At 37.0% G+C, this 17949-nt stretch overlaps 1 protein-coding gene across 7 annotated transcripts in view; it reads right to left on the reverse strand.

Moving 5' to 3' along the window:
• Positions 1 to 17949, reverse strand: part of LOC112053626 (guanine nucleotide-releasing factor 2) — a 74303-nt gene that overhangs the window by 36400 nt on the left and 19954 nt on the right. For 5 of the 7 annotated variants that reach the window (XM_052881281.1, XM_052881280.1, XM_052881276.1 and 2 more), the window contains exons 2-5: positions 10486 to 10654; positions 2991 to 3099; positions 2010 to 2118; positions 928 to 1242 (exon numbers count right to left, since the gene is read on the reverse strand). In XM_052881281.1, coding sequence (XP_052737241.1) covers positions 928 to 1242; positions 2010 to 2118; positions 2991 to 3099; positions 10486 to 10654 — 702 coding nt within the window. Of the gene's footprint in view, positions 1 to 927; positions 1243 to 2009; positions 2119 to 2990; positions 3100 to 8581; positions 9011 to 10485; positions 10655 to 15688; positions 15916 to 17949 lie in introns of those variants that run through there. The other 2 variants (XM_052881283.1, XM_052881282.1) reach the window with 2 other exon arrangements.

Below are 17949 nucleotides of genomic sequence, written 5' to 3' on the forward strand. Positions count from 1 at the left end.
ATAACTCCACGGCCATATTAGGGTAGTTGACTTATATAAAATTTGATATAAACAATATTAATTTCGTGTCTCAGACTAATTAGATAAAGACCTGCCTCGCAAGACATTATTTTTCTGTCAAAGTATATGATCAACGATCATATGCGATTATAAACACTGTCTCTATAGAATCGATGTTTCATAGTTTACAATCGTGTCCGTCGGTTAAAAACCTCCGTAAAAATACCTTTTTGTGTAGTTAAATGGTGTAAAAAACGAACAAAAACTGCTAGTTTAGTATAAGATTTGTAATAAATCTAACCACGTTTTCCTTAGAAAATGGCAGAAAATTTTGTTCGTGAATTTGAGTGCGATACTCGTCCTTATGTATTTAGTCTGAGTTTCGTGTAGTACATGGACTAAGGGTCCTAAATATATCGATATGAATTAATAAAAGTTAAGGATTTCATGCGGGCGATGGAGCGAGCTATTTTCGGAGTTTCTCTGCGTGATCGAATCAGGAATGAGGAAATCCGCAGACGAACCAAAGTCACTGACATAGCTCAGCGAGTCACGAAGCTGAAGTGGCAATAGGCAGGCCACATAGTTCGAAGAGCCGATGGACGTTGGGGTCCCAAGGTGCTGGAATGGCGACCCCGCACCGGAAAGCGCACTGTTGGTCGACCCCCCACTAGGTAGACCGCGGATATCAAACAGGTTGCAGGGAGCCGCTGGATGTTGGCGGCTCGAGACCGTTGTGCTTGGAGGTCCATGCAGGAGGCCTATGTCCAACAGAGGACGTTTATCGGCTGATAAGGTAAGGTAAGGATTTCATAGAAAATTAATTTAAAAATTATGTATTTATTCAAACCCCCTCCCAAACTTACTACGATCACTTAGTTGCATATACTCCATAATCAGACAGTTGTTGGATGACAGACTACACACCTGGTAAGGAGTTCCTCTGCGTGGACGCTCTAGGAGACACGAGCGCCGAGCGCGGCGACAGCGCCGGTCTGGTCATGTGCTGCTGAGCGAGACCGGCGACCTCCTCCACCGCTGACGTCACGGCCTTGACCACGGAGCTGACGTGGTCGGGCGACAGCACTGCAGCGGAAGCCTCCAACTCCGCCTCGTCGGCGTCCGCGCGCGAGTTGACCACGGTCACCTCGTCGCACAGCCGGATGAGCATCGCCAGCGCTGTGCAAAGCCTCTTGACGGCGCTCATGAGTGCTGGTGACCGGCTGCAGTATGGCTTAATGGCTGCAAAGATAATTACAAAGGTAGTAGAGTAACTCTTTACCGAACTTAGTTGAACAAGACATATTGACGACCGAAAGCAGCAGAGTTGAAATATCGTTGCGTTGCAACGAAAGATAGCACTATTTCAAATTACGCCGCCATTGGTCAACATTTGTCTTTCTAGTCTCTCGGGATATACCGATCGTGGTGCGTATCTTAGGCCAACTAGATACAGAAATTTAATTATACTTTCAATATATTGTTTATTAGTACACACAAAGCAAGTTCTAAAGGTAGCCTTCCGTTTTTGGCGACCGCGACCGGGTTGCACGACCCACTGCTTAGTATGAATTTAGATGGAACACTAAACAAAGGCGGTCGCGCGACGCGGTCTGGAGATTTGTTTAGTGCTCCATCGCGCGTCGCGGTCGCCAAGAACGGAAGGCTACCTTTATGCTCTAAAATTTTGACAGACTACGCATGCGCAACAGGGCACTATATTTAGAAACTCATTCCCGTTCCATATGCACAGCAAACTGCACTTGGTAGACTTTATTCAGATAGAGAAAACGAAACTGTTAATCCAAAAAAAAAAGACATTACAAATGTGTGACGTATCAACTGCTCAATACGGATTTATGTATGCAAAGTATGCACAAACAAATCCGTATCATTGAACGCAGGCACATTTAAATGCAGACAGGTACGAAACAATACTCGTTTTCGGCATCGCCACAATAAAGCAGGCGCGAGATGGCGCCCCGATAACTGTTGCATAATGAATTTACCTTTGTGTATGTTCGCGATCGATTCGAATACAATGGTGCCGTTGTCCGGCAACATTTCCAGTTTCCTCTTTGTGATGACATCGGAGAAATGTTTCAAGCCGAATGTGACCTGGAACGTTTTAATTAATATTTAATAATTATTTGCATTCGCTGGATGCAGGCGGCTCAGTATCGTGATGTTTGGAAGACCCTACAAAAGGCCTATCCTGTAGTGGACGTCTATCGGCTGATGATGATGGTGATGAATTATTTGCAAAAATAAGAACTGTAATAGCCCAATGTGACCCCTGTCTTCAATCCGGAGCGTATGGGTTTGAATCCGGTCAAGAAGTTAAATATCACGTGTCTCAAACAGTGAAGGAAAACATCGTGAGGAAATCTGCATACCAGAGAATTTTCTGAATTCTCTGCGATTGTGATGTCTGCATTAGGCCAGCGTGGTGGACTATTGGCCTAGCCCCTCATTCTGAGAGGAGACTCAAGCTCAGAAGTGAGCCGAATATGGGTTGATAATGACGTTGATGTTGATTTACAAAAAACTAGCAACAAATGCTCTAATATGGACTAAAACTAAAAACTAAAAAGCTCTAACTTGTCTAGACCAGGAGAACCTATGGCCATTTTCCTTCCATCATCAGACCTGCCTATCAAATATATATATCGGTGTTCGATTCAAAACATAAGCAGTGTTCGTTATTTTTGCTACTGCTAATGCTGCTTAAGTTACAACGCACTTGCCTAGACAATGTCTATTTACTCTTGCCTTAAAGGTGTTCAAATCATAGGTGGCAAGAAACAGACCCCGAAAGGGCAATCCAAACTTTTGCTGTTGAAATTAGAAACGTGGACACAAAAGGTTTAGTACGAGTTTCCTGAATATCCACCACGTAAGGATGTCACATCCATCAAGTGTGAATAATGTAAGATTGACATATGTGTTAATCTTATATAGATAAATCAAAAAAATATACAGTAGCAAACCTCTTTGACTAGCCGTTCCAGTTCTTTAGCTGGTGTGATTTCACCCTCTTCCGCCATGACAGTTTTCGCCCCCATGTTCCGAGGTTTCGGACTAAGTGGGGAGTGCGATCTGAAATTAAAGAATATTCTCTTAGTTTGTAAAAGGTGGAAAATAATTTGTGATTAATGATTAATTATCCACATTTGTCATTTATATCACAGCACTCCCTGGCAGTAATAATCATTTTGGTATGTGACTTCTCCGGATGAGTTTTGTCACAAAAAGCTCTTCCACTAATGTCAACTGTCATCATCATCACCATCATTAACGGCCGATGGACGTCCACTCTGGCCTCTGGCATGAACTTCTAAACAAAACGGTCACGAGCCGCGAGTATCCAGCGGCTCTCTGCAACCCGCTTGATGTCCTCGGTCCAACTTATAAACTGTAGTGGGGTTAATTAGGGAATTAAAGTTTAAAAAAATGTTCACGCGGACCATTCTAGACGATGGTTCCCCACTCAACATAAGCAGGCTTTAGTTACTACAGCCTACAGGCCTACAGTGGATCACCTGTTTGTTTCCTAAACTATAATAGAAAGAAATACAATATAATCATACATCATTCAATATACTAATATTATAAGGGTAATCTCTGGATCCACTAAACCGATTTTGAAAATTCTTTTACCACTAGAAATCCACATTATTCGTGAGTGTCATGAGCTATATTTTATCCCCGTATTTTCACGGGAATGGGAACTACGCGGGTGTAACCGCGGGGCGTCGACTAGCAGTAGCAGTAGTAGACAAGCTTCTGTATCTGTATTCTGTACGCTGACTTTAAAGCAATGAACGTTAAAAAATTTAATTGTGTAATTTGCGAGCGGGTTATACAATAGGTTTCTCCAATTTCTATTTTTTTATTCTTTAACCGGTAAATGGTCTTGTTTAAGTTATCTCATTTCAAAGAACTGACGATGATATAATACGTTATACGCTTGAACCGTACCTACTCCGTTTTACGTTTTAAAAAGTACTCATTGTTAACTGAACAAAGTTTTCACGTTTAATCTAGTACAATAAAATCTACAGATTCAGAGCATGTGGTAGATATTCCTCAATGCCTGATCACAAAAGTCTTCGAAAAGTGCGTGTTCTTTGCTAACTATGGGCCTCATAAGAAGGCTCATAGTCCCACAGCGGGCTATGGAACGAGCTATGCTTGGAGTATCTCTGCGTGATCGAATAGAAATGAGGAGATCTACAGAAGTGACAATGTTGGGGCACATAGTTCGAAGAGCGATGAACGTTGGAGTCCCAAAGAAATCGAATGGCATCCAATACGCAATAGAAAGCGCAGTGATCTTAAAGATTAGCGATCTTTAAGATCAAATATATGACGACTGAGACGTGATAGCTATATATAAATAGTCCACCCTACAGTTTGAACAGCGGCACTCTTTTCGTCAACTATACAAGTACTTACTCTAATTTCAAGGCTGCTAATGAAATTTTTTATTGCTCTACGATACGTGTCTGGTGTTATAAACGAGCCAAAGTATTTCTCACAAGCCGCAGCGCTGTCGTAAATGAGCTAGCACTTTCAAAACGAAACGCGGCGACAACGCTGTTCACAATTAGCAATTGAGTAATTCAATAAATAAATAAAAAACATCGGTCCAGTGTGATTGTGTATTGCGGTTTGGTTCCGTATTTGAGGCAAAGACTAACTGATACCAAAACAGACTAAATATTTCAAGAAAATTAAAGCGCACTGCAAATTTCTGTAAATGTAAATAGAAGGTTTTTTTTTCTTCTTTTTTCTTTTATATATTTTAATACACATCACTATCTAGCCCCAAAGTAAACACACAGAGTAGCTTGTGTTATGGGTGCTAAGATAGTTGAATAATATTAATATACAATCATATACTAAATATAAATACTTATATATTGTATAAATACACACAGACACTGGAAAACACCTATGTTCATCACACAAATATTTTCCAGTTGTGGGAATCGAACCCACGACCGTGGATGCAGAAAGCAGGGTCACTACCCACTGCGTCACGCGGCCGTCAGTTGTGACTAAAATGCCAATGGTCCATCTTGTATTACGTAACCATAGCCCACAGAGCAACTAGGTACTTAACAAGGCATACTCACCAAGAACACTTCCTACAATACTACCTACAATACAATTGGCTACTTTGGACGAATATATAAATATATACAAATAGGGTTGCCTATACTACAGCCTTTCTTGATGAGTACTGTTTAGCAACAAATAATGAGGGTATAAATCACTAGTCATTTCACACCTAATAATAATTAAAATTAACTTGTTCTTAAATTAATGAAAATAAATTTCATTAATAAACTTAGAACAATTAGATATGTTTAAAATATTTTATATAACATTTTATAAACAAACTATACATAATTTATAATAAATAAGTTATGAAATGACATACATTTTCTATCTTCATTTCTAATTTCTTTGTTAGTAAATTGTACCTACTCATCAAGGAAGTTTGTAGTATAGTGTGATTGAAAATTCACCCGCAAGCATAACCTTCGAACAAAATACAGCAAGTACTCCCTCGGTGAGCTCTGTTACACAGAACTCTCATCATCAACATCATTAACCCATATTTGGCTCACTGTTGAGCACAAGCCGCCACTCAGGATGAGAGGGGTTAGTCCACCACGCTGACCCAATGCGAATTGGCAGACTTCACACACGTAGAAAATTAAGAAAATACTTAAGTATGCAGGTGTCCTCACGACGTTTTTCCTTCACCGTTTGAGACACGTGATATTTAATTTTCTTAAAATGCACATAACTGAAAAGTTGGAGGTGCATGCCCCAGACCGGACTCGAACATACGCCCTCCGAAACGAAGGCAGATGTCATATCCACTGGGTTATCACGTTTCTTAAATACCCTACGGAAATTGGACGGACGCTAAAGCTATGCCAGATGGAAGCCCGAAGGAAAACAATAGAGAACGAGGGAGCGCCCATGATCGTGATAACACAGGTCAGGGTGACGTTAGAAGACCTATCAATGCGACGCTGCTAATACTGAATTGTATAACTGCTACAGCCGCGCGAGGAATTTTTTTTTTTTTAATATTTGCCATATATTTTTTTTAATTATGACCAACATTCCCCTCTAACTAGTCGGGAAAGACTGTATTAGGAGTGGGTACCACAATAGATCAACGGGGCGGGGATCGAACCATCGCCCCTCAGTGATAAATCCGACCGCTACCGTTGAGCTATTGAGGCTCTAATTATTATCGGAAAGAAACCCCAAGATATATTAAACTGTATTCCGCATAGCTTCGTTATTTGCCAGCTCGGTGTCTTTCGGAGGATAAATTCGATTGAGCCTAGTATGCTGTACATTGCAAGTTCATTTAATAATAAAAATATACAAACCTTCTATGAGAAACTATTCAATCTACATCTATATCTATAACTAATATATTAAGCTGAAGAGTTTGTTTTTTGTTTGATTGATTGAACGCGCTAATCTCAGGAACTACTGGTCCGATTTCAGTGTTAGATAGCCCATTTATCGAGAAAGGCTATAGGCTATAAATTATCCCCGTTTTCCTACGGGAACGGGAATCACGCGGGTAAAACCGCGCGGAGTCAGCTAGTGTCAAATAAGACGGTGGGGTTTCATTTTCTGAAGGAGATCGAGTTAGCGAATATCTCAGCTTGTTTAAATAATAGATAAACTTCACTATCCATTGAAACTAAAACTGTGTAAAACAGTAAATGTTAATTTTTTAGTACTATTTTTTTCAACGTACAATAATAATAATTCGTAATATCACATCAACCACTATACCCTAAAAACATTAAGCAATGCAATTACATAAAATAAAAATATCGACCAAATGTTATTACTCAGTGGAATTTTAGTATTGTGAAAGAAGCCACTTTACATTCAAGCGGGCTCCGCGCAAATGCCAAAGCTAAGCTATATTTGATATTCAAAGTCCCGGTTCACTCTACGTACGTATGTATGTATGTTCAAACAATGTTGAAGCGCATAATAAACACATTTTCACATAAATTGCATTAGCCTTAATGACATTGTTTCTTTGAACCTATTTACCTTGAACGATGTACGTTGTTCAGCACATAGATTCAGAAAATGCTATTTCTTTAAATATGTATGTACTAGCTGACGCCCCGCGGTTTCACCTGCGTGGTTCCCGTTCCCGTAAAAATATGGGGATAATATATAGCCTTCCTCGATAAATGGGCTATCTAACACTAAAAGAATTTTTCAAATCGGACGAGTAGTTCCTGAGATTAGCGCGTTCAATCAAACAAACAAACACTCTTCAGCTTTATAATATTATTAGTAATTAGTATAGATAGGTACATACCTACTAACATATTTATACTTATGACTATAAAAAAGAACTAGCAGACGGCCGCTAGTCCGTACGCGTGAAATTCAGTTTTTCGTAAATCCCGTGGGAATCATAGATTTTCCGGGCAAAAAGTATAGTATACTTGTTATCCCGGAAAAATCCACGTTGCTCATTAAACCTCCTCTATTATTCAGTGAAAGACCCATTAAAATCGGTTTAAATATTTTCCCGGACAAACAGACAGATAGACAGACATAAAAACTCGTTTGTAATTTTAGGTATCGTGTAACTAATAACTATAAGCACTTGAGGAAACACAGTTGTTTTAAACATCACAGACAGACACTTAAATTTTATTTATAAGTATTGATGTATTGATAACCGAATGACTGACATGTCAACACACAATCTAAGCTCTTGGGGTTAAGGCACAGTTTCCTTTCAATTATTATCAGAATTATCACAAAGGAAGAATGAAAATTATATCCTATAACATGTATCGTCATATCACTACTGATAAGTAGGATGAAAGTTCAATATCATCAGCCTTAGTTACTATATGAATCTATCCTAATATAATAAACAGGTAAAGTTTGTGGTACCTAGGTATTGTATGGGGGTAATCTCTGGGTCGACTGAACCGATTTTGAAAATTCTTTTACCACTAAAAAGCCAGTTTATTTGTCAGTGTTATGCTATATTTTATTACGGGAACGCGAACTACGCGGGTGAAACAGCGGAGCGGCTACTAGTAACGAATAAGTACATTTAAACGCATAAACATGTATGTTTATCGACTTATTTGCCAGTGTATTTTATCTTCGTCAGACTTCTTTTTTGAAAACGTAACATATATCAGTAGTGTGATTTAAACATAAATACGTGTATGAAATATTTTTTATTGAAAGTCTATACAACCTGAAGTAAAAACCTGTTTGATTTTATTTATAAAAAATGGCCTTTTATAAGTTATATAATAACCAAAACTTCATACTACTATTGAAGATAGTGAGATAGTACTGAATCGAAATTATTAAACTTTTAATGGGACGAAATAGAAAACTTTCCCGATGCAAAACGAACCATTTCGTTAAGTTAAGAAATACTAAGGGGAAATAATAATATACGCATATCGAATTGAATCTTTTCCTTTAAACGTGAGTCAACCAACATAAATGTATGTAATATTGATCGAATTCTCCTTACCGTTTTCCATTATTAGCGAGTAATCTACTCGTTCGCTTGTTCCAAAATCCTACAGGCGATCTGACAGCGTTCGACATTTGGTCACAAAAACACAAAAATCACCTGAACCGTAACAACACTTGATCAACACTATAGAGCACTAGATCAGATCAGTGTTCCACTTTCAAACAGCCTCACACTAAACAGTCCACTGCAAATAAAACAATTCACCCACTGACAACGCGAACATTAAAATGTAATCACTTTAAAACATTGCACGCCGAACTAATGAGATTTCAGCGGACGATGTCATTAACGCGCGACAGTCTAGCCGTGCGTGACTCATAATAACCGCTACACATTTAACGCAGAATTAAGTGTCACAACTGTACAAAGGTTGCAGTGATTTACAAATTCCCTTATTAGTCCGCAATTCAACAATTATAAGCGCCGCGCCTCGCAACGCCCGACCTACAAGTCCAGATAATACTGTTAAAATGAGTGACACTTTCTTGAATCGCCGCCAACGAGGCGACGGAATTATGAATGTGAAACATTATTATCAATTTAGATAAGCGGCAATAGTTTGCGTGTACATTTCTTTGCTTTGTACACAATATGTAAGATAAGATTCTGTGATGACAAATATTAGTGTTAAAGAAACCCTTGTTTAATAACGTTATAATAATGACTTGCTACATTTCCACTGAGGTATTTAAAAATTCCACTTTAAATTATGTTGAAAACGTTATCTAACCGAAACAATCGTTACAAATGTAATAGTGTTTTACGTAATAGAAAACAAACATTTAAATAAATAATGCAATGCATAGCAAAACAACACATGGAACCGCGAACGCGACACTGAGACGAAATAAAAAATATTAAGACAAAAAAAATAACTCAGCGACTTTGTTTACGACGTACATACGCAACCTTAACATTTAAAACTAGTATTTTTCATTAACGTTACGTATAATGTAGTAGCTAGTTACTATTTCAATTCATATATTAGCTAATGAACTCATTTTAGCGTATATCAAAAACAATGAACTGGTTGCGTGAATCATAACAATTTACTACGATTAAAAACTGTAATTAAGCTACCTTATAGCCTTATTGTCGGCTAACGCGTTTGGAACGTGAGCACAATTTTTACGCGTCTGTTTACACATCATAAAAACAGCCGAAACAATGTGTACAAATAGAATGAATGCAGCGGAATTATCTCACGACTTATCACCGCCTGTCTTGATCATGACTGCGAAAGTACTCAACGATTATACAAAGATTCTAATTCGTTTAAGGAAATTATTTTTTTTTAATTAATTGAAGAAAATGGTAATGGTAATAACCTAAAGGGCGACGGGGCACTTTAAGTATAAAAGTATGAATACTAATCAGTGTTACATATTATGCGAAAATAATATTTATGTCTGTAACAAAATCGTTGAACCGATTTGGATGAAATTTTGTACAGAAATTTTGACGGCCTCCGTGGCGCAATGGTATGCGCGGTGGATTTACAAGACGGAGGTTCTTCCTGGGTTCGATCCCCGGCTGGGCCGATTAAGGTTTTCTTAATTGGTCTAGGTCTGGCTGGTGGGAAGCTTCGGCCGTGGCTAGTTACCACCCTACCGGCAAAGACGTACCGCCAAGCGATTTAGCGTTCCGGTGCGATGCCGTGTAGAAACCGAAAGGAGTGTGGATTTTCATCCTCCTCCTAACAAGTTAGCCCGCTTCCATCTTAGACTGCATTATCACTTACCATCAGGTGAGATTGTAGTCAAGGGCTAACTTGTAAAGAATAAAAAAAAATAAATAAATTGGACCTATGAGCAGAACATTTGGACTAATGTTTATTAGTTTATTAGCGTTCGTGGTTTCCGTGTGCTAGATGCTACTTAGCTAGATAAGTCGCTGACCTGATATTGGAGGCGAGATGCGGCGGGTGCGGAGGCTGCGCCGGCGAGCGCATGTTGGAGATGCGCTCCAGCAGGTCGTCCTTGAAGGAGCGAGCACGCCGCGCGAGCTTGTTGGCGCCGCGCAACGAGCCGCGGTGCCCCGACCCCGCTTCACCGCAGACCTCGTTCTCTGTAACCATTTACGGGTTCATTACTAGGGTTGCCCATTGCTTCGACTAAATAAATAACTTGCTTACTGAAACAACATAGATATAAATACTTCATTATCATTATCAACCCATATTCGGCTCTCTCCTGTGCCCGAGTCTCCTCTCAGAGTGAGAGGGGTTAGGCCAATAGTCCACCACGCTGGCCCAATGCGGATTGGCAGAATTCACACACGCAGAGAATTAACTTTCTCTGGTATGCAGGTTTCCTCGCGATGTTTTTCCTTCACCGTTTGAGACACGATATTTAATTTCTTAAAATGCACACAACTGGAAAGTTGGAGGTGCCTGTCCCGCACCGGAATCGAAACCACACCCTCCGGAATCGGAGGCAGAGATAATATCTACTGGGCTATCACGGTTCTAAATCTATGTACCTATATTAAAGAAAACCGCTTAATGTACAAAGTTGAAATTTGGCAAGGAGGTAATTTATAGTTGACGTACGCTAAGTCGAGGAATTAATAACAATCTAATATTTTCCAGTTATGGTGTTACCAACTCCGCTGCTATTGGTCGACATTTGTCTTTTTCTCTTCATGAGATATGTCTGTGACGAATGCTAGGCCTACTGGCCATCACAGTTTATTAAACTAGCACGGTAAGGTTGACAACCCTAACACGTGCAGTAGCCGCCCTGTCCAGCTGTGATTACAATTCCATTTTTTCTATTTCCTTTACAGTTTATAAGGTAAAATCGCAATCTGTTCTCTATAATCTACTTAACTGTATCTAGGCTGTGATCTGTACCACATCTGTACATATATTTAAGATACTTTAAAATCTTTCTTACTAGCAAACTAATCGAACCTAGTGTAGCAAAGTACACATAAACTTTTATTTGTCGTTCTATACAAAATACAGAAATGGTCGCAGTTAATTTAAGAACAATATATATATATATTTATTTATTTATGCGGCAGCCTTTAAAGCTCCCATGTGTCTATCGGCACGGTTTATTGCAACATCTTCAACGGTCTTCATCATATTTTAATGGGACGGTAAGAAATTAACATATCCGTAGTCAGAAACCTAACCTAACCTAACCTGTGACGTACGTAATATGAAAATATATCACGTACTTAATATCTATACTACATAATTTTAGTTTTCAGATTGTTTTTGTCTATGTATGTAACCTAAACAAAAACAATCGCATCGCATGTAGTCACATCTATTAATGAAGTTATCTCTACTCATGACCATATTGAATGATAATAAAATAATCATTTACATAGATCAAGCGGGTGTTGATATGCGGACATATATTATTTGCTTGGATTTTTTCTGCACAGAAATAACATCTGTCGCCCATATAAATATAAAACACAAAAAAATATTCTTACTCCGTTATGGACTTAACTATCAAAACCCCCTATGTACCCCAGCCCCACCCTAAACCAATTTCATTTGAAAAGTAATAATGCAAAAAAGAAGGCAAAAACAAATTTGCTGACATACGCTAGTACTTTACGTAATATTTGACGATGTGATATACATATGTACGATAGTAGATATAATTAATGATAACATGAAGATATAATATCATTTAAGTATTCGCAATAATTATAAATGCTATCAAAAAGTGAAACTGTATTCATTAATAAATAAATAGATAGAATATTTTTATGATATAATTTTGTGTTCAGGCTATTCTGTTTTATTTATGATATTTATGTATAACCAAAACCCTGGCAGTTATGTGATTGTCTCCTGACGTACGTAATTTCCTTATTTTTGTCGTCATAGGTACTTTTGTGTACATGACTTAAAATGTGTTGTTTACACATTTTAAGTCACGTAGTCAAAATACTATTCATCTCAATCAGCTTAATTTGAGACCCACTATTGAACAAAAAATTATGAGCCTTTTTAACTGATATTTACATAAAACAGTAAGCCCATATTCGCACGAGAGCTTTTTTAACGGGCATAAAATAGCGTTCAAATACAACAAATGCATTCCGAACCGATGTGGTCACACGACAGCGTTTTTAAAACACGACGCTTTTTTCGAGCAGTGTTGCATTTTCAATAGACCTTCATATAACTTGAACTTTGAACGCTTTTTAAACTTCCGTTAAAAAAACTCTCGTGCGAATTGGGGCTAACGATTAAATATCGTTAATTACTTCAAATACACACGTATTACACAAAGTATGAAACACAATTTCGGAAAATAAAATAGCATAGCACCAGCAATGCCGTGCATACATATAATATAACCACCATTCTCTGAGCTACTATTAAAAATCCTCAAAATTTAAAATATACTACGATTTACATCCTAAACATCAGGAACTTCACATGTCTAAAAAGGTTCTATAGGCCTATGACATTTAGAATTTCAATCTATTTATTACCAAAAATCTAGCTACATTTTAACTATATGCCATAAAATTATAATATACTTGTACCGACTCGTAAATATATGCTATCTACAGTTTAATTCGTTAATGTATTGAAAAAAAAATATATTTTGTATAATGAAACTTGAAAATTTCTATGGAACTTGACTCCCGTTAGATATCAACTACTTACTTTATTAGTGACTCGTCTACTCTGAATTGTATCAAATCGAATTTGTTTGATACAAATTACTTACGATTTAATACAATTGGGAGTTTGCCTTTTTTACAGTTATTTTAGTTGGGTATAGGTACATTATACATAATATCCGTATTAGGCAGGCTCAAAGTTATTTGTTTATATGATCATCATAATCATCATCATCATCATCATCATCATCATCATCATCATCATCATCATTATCAACCCATATTCGGCTCACTGCTGAGCTAGAGTCTTCTCTCAGAATGAGAGGGGTTAGGCCATTATACATTTAATGGGGTTAGGCCATATTTATATTTAACCCCTGAAACTTCGCTTGCTTTCATTAAAGCTCAAAAGACTAAACAGAACACTCGTAAGAACTCTACGCTCCTTTTACTAACATTTACCTCTTCCTTTTAAAATTTCTAAGCTCTCCCTTACTTTAAGTCTAGAATTTAAACCTCATTTAGTAACTCGCTTACGTAGACTTTAATTGCTATTCTTTGTAATAGTCACTTAACTCTATGAAACTTCAGTTTATGCAAGTGAAATGGAGGTTGTGTTGTAAGACTCTAGTCTTTTAGTCTTAATTTCGAAAAACTGGCCTTTTCAAGACAAGTATCGCGAGTTTTACGACTCTTTTAAATTCTTTAAGTCCTGAGCGCTATAAGGAAGGAGTGTGGAAGGAACTGAGTTTTTATCTCATTAGTTAAAATGATTAACAGTGGAATTCAGAGACGTTGTAGGGGCACCCCCAGAGGATCATTTAGCCGCTGATTGTCGAATTTGACCTCTATTTGTTTTAAAATTTGATACTTAGCGGGTGAATGATGGTGTCCCTACAACCTCTATGAATTCCACTGTAAAAAAAGTAGGTACATAGATTTTTTACGAAAAATGAAGCTACTAACTGTCCAATTATTAACATCAGGGGTTACATGGTATATTATAAGTGTGAACGCAGCAGCAAGATGATAACTTACAATAGTAACAATTCGCATTGGGACAGCATTTTTATTCACAAGTCAAAAATATAGAGCTATTATGTTCTACATAGTATAGGACATAGGCCTTTATACATTTGAGAAGGGAATCCTTATCAAGACCAATAGCAATACATCAGGCGTGCGATGATAAAGTCCATTGAAACTAAAGAATGTTAGGTATCAATAAATAACAATTTATCAAAGCAAACTAAAATTAGCACTACACTTATTACTATTACATAGTAAACACGTGATTGATCATATATTACGACGATTACATATACATAGAGAATTCCTAATATAGACGACATCAAAATAAGCAACATAATAAGAACCATGACATCACTGAGACAAGGCAGCCACAAGGCCAAATAAACGCTAATAATCATTCTCGAACCGGAAAAAATTACTTTGACCCGAGGCCTGTATCAAAATTAATGCAAATTCAATGTTTGTGTATTTTAGAGGTCATTTTATCAGGTCATTAAGCAATGATAAGTACTAATCTGTCAACATAAGTAATATGTTAAATGAATAATCTGCTACATATTAAGAATGTGTCAATTGTACAATACACAGGGCGCGAATTTCTTATTTCAACAACTTTCGGTAATCCCGGATCAGATTGTGATAATTATTTAAATAATATAAATATCTAATATAAATAATATATCTATTACTTTTCGATATTTAATAACAGGAGGAACAGTAGAATGTTTTTATTCATTTATTCTCTATTGAACATAAACAGGATATACACTGTTAAGATAAGTTAATAAGTACACTGTTAAGACAAGTTTCCTAAGGATACAATCATTGTAGTCAGCTTTCAAGACGTTTCTTAATTCTACCCTGAAAGTCTTTTACAAGCCTGATTGTAATTCGTGAAGAAGATATTATAGAGACTTGCACTTTATAGACGCAAAACGTACTGCCTGAGGACTCATTACGAACTTAAATTAGAGAAGGAATTTTCTGTATTGTATCAGTTGTAGTTCTTACCTTAGTTAAATTTTTAAGCACACCACTGTATGAAATGTAGATATAGCACGTTACAACTACACTTAACACAGAGTTATGTTCAAATATAAAGTAACTTCCCCAACAAATAATAAACGTGACACGTGTGGTAATATTATGATAATTTCATAAACCGATAAAACAATAACGCTCCACACAAGGTCCTGCGGATATTTGACGTATACATATGACGTACAAACATAATTAAACAATAAACATCACAAAAAGGTAACTATAAGTTTAAACGCGTATCGTGTAGTCTATTTAGAATTCATTAGAATATTACTAATTACCAATTAAGTCAAGGATGCTGATTAATGCAAATTTGAAGTAATGTGTAAATTTGACAAACAAGAACCGATACATGTGTGTCAAAACCGCAATACACATTATCCTTATAAGGACAGTGAATAATAACAATAAATTAAAAAGCAGTACCTTTAAAGAGATGTGTAGCAAGATATTCGAACACCAGATGACCTGACGTCGAGTGATGCACCAAAAAAAACACCCTTTGTCCTTGTTGGAACGGTACAAAAACGCAGATGTGTAGAGGGAGGACAAGAAAACACTAAACACACAACACTATCAATGACGCTCGAGTTTATAAATACACACGGCGACAGCAGGACGCGCCCTGGCCGCAGCGCGTGACGACTGAGAGTTGAGACTCTCGGACAGGCTCGGAGGACACCGCACCTAGGGTTGCCATGTTTTCTTATATACCATGCTAGCAGACGCCCGCGACTTCGTTCGCCCTTAAGACTTCCTTAATCCGGTCCGTTATCAGAATATCTACCAACTATGAACTACCTGCGTGCCAAATCTCATCTGTTCGATTTCGATATTTCCTGATGACTGATACGATTTTGACTGAATTTTGTATATCTGATGCAATCTCAGTATTTTTATTCATTTTAAAAATCTTCTTTAATAAAAAGTTAAACCTAAAAATATTTTTCTTTTGCTAATACTATAGTCCTGGTTAATCTATTTAATCAAACTTATGTGAAGATACCTTGTTAAGAGGATTTCTCCATTATTGATTCATAAAGTGCCCTACATGTTAAATGCTAAGGATTTTTCAAGGGATTTTTTTTTCTCCGGTTTTTAATTTTTATTATTTTTTTTATTTGGTAACCCTAACCGCACCGTCGCTCGCCGGACGGACGACGCCGGGTCATGCCCGCTTCCTGGGCGCGAGTGCGTCATACATATCGTAAACACAAACTAAGGTTTAGCACCCACTACCACCCACTACACTACAACTAAACTGTTCCAATAAGACCAATTACATATTCGACGTTTTTTTTTTTAATTTCACCTATATATTAAAATTATGCTAATAGTAAAGCAATTTAGTAGAAGTAACAATGTATCTCCGATAACTACTTTCGGTGATACAGGGACATATTGGTATTGAAATCATTGGCAAACATATCTCAAATATATTATAATCTACACTAGTTAGTCTTAAAATTATTGGAGTCAGTTGATTATCCGTGCTTGAGAAAATAGTCCTTGTCCTAATTTTTTTTACGATATGTTTGGATAAGCCATAAACACTGAACAAAAATTTGCGTGTTTAGTGTAATTTTTACTATAGTTTGTAATTAAAAGATCTTTATTCTCTAATTACCTACTTTGAGTTCCTATTTATGTTACGCAAAATATATTTCAAGATAGCAATTTTTAATACTTCATGGTCACGAAACTTACAAAATTAACACTTCAGTTAGAGTATCTCAATCACAGAGATCATAAAACACAATATCAATGATTTCCCTATTCGCGAATCTAGACGAACTTATGTACTCGAACTATTGTAATCGAAGTTTAGAACTTGAAAATGATGAGGTCTAAACTAAGCTTTAGTTTGCATTTGTTATGCAGCTGCAATACCATTCGAATCCTGACGTTGCAGTTGGACTTGCGTGGGCTTGAACAAATATCTCAGGTGGAAACTAAAAAAAAGGCGCCAATAAGATTTTATAGTGTCAATGAACTTTATGGTGTGTAATTCCTTTTATATTTGCCAAATTTTAATATTTCAAATATATTGGAATTTGCATCAATGCGTTCATTAATATATCTAGTATATTGGAATTAGATGAAAAGAAAATGAAATTTTACCGCATTGAAATATACGGAAATGTCCGATATAACCAAGCTTTTTAGATTTCAATGACAGGTATTACCTGAAAGTAATCGAAAATACTTTAGGTATCCCGATTTATAATGTTATGCTTCTAAGCATATCTCGTATATGTTCGTTTGATTTTTACTAATATAATATTATAAAGAGAAAGTTTGTAGTATTGTAGGGGATAATCTCTGGATCTACTAAACCGATTTTGAAAATTCTACTTTAATTTACCACTAGAAAGCTACGTTATTTGTAAGTGTTATATTTTATCCCCGTATTCTCACGGGAACATGAACAACGCGGGTGAAACCACGGGGCGTCGGGTGGTAACTATGCAAAAATATGATTAACCGTCTTCTTTATATTATTGTTTTTGTTTAAAACGTTAAGCTAGCCATTGACGATCAATTATACCCACATTTCTGCAGTACCTACAGCTATAACTAATCGTATGTTGGTCGCTGCTTTCATGACAGCTCGATTTTACGCGTACATGACACGTCTTCGCTGCGGGCAGCGCTGCAGAAACGCTACTATGGTCAATGGCTATCAG

This window comes from Bicyclus anynana, chromosome 4, assembly GCF_947172395.1.
Source record: "Bicyclus anynana chromosome 4, ilBicAnyn1.1, whole genome shotgun sequence".
Taxonomy (NCBI): domain Eukaryota; kingdom Metazoa; phylum Arthropoda; class Insecta; order Lepidoptera; family Nymphalidae; genus Bicyclus; species Bicyclus anynana.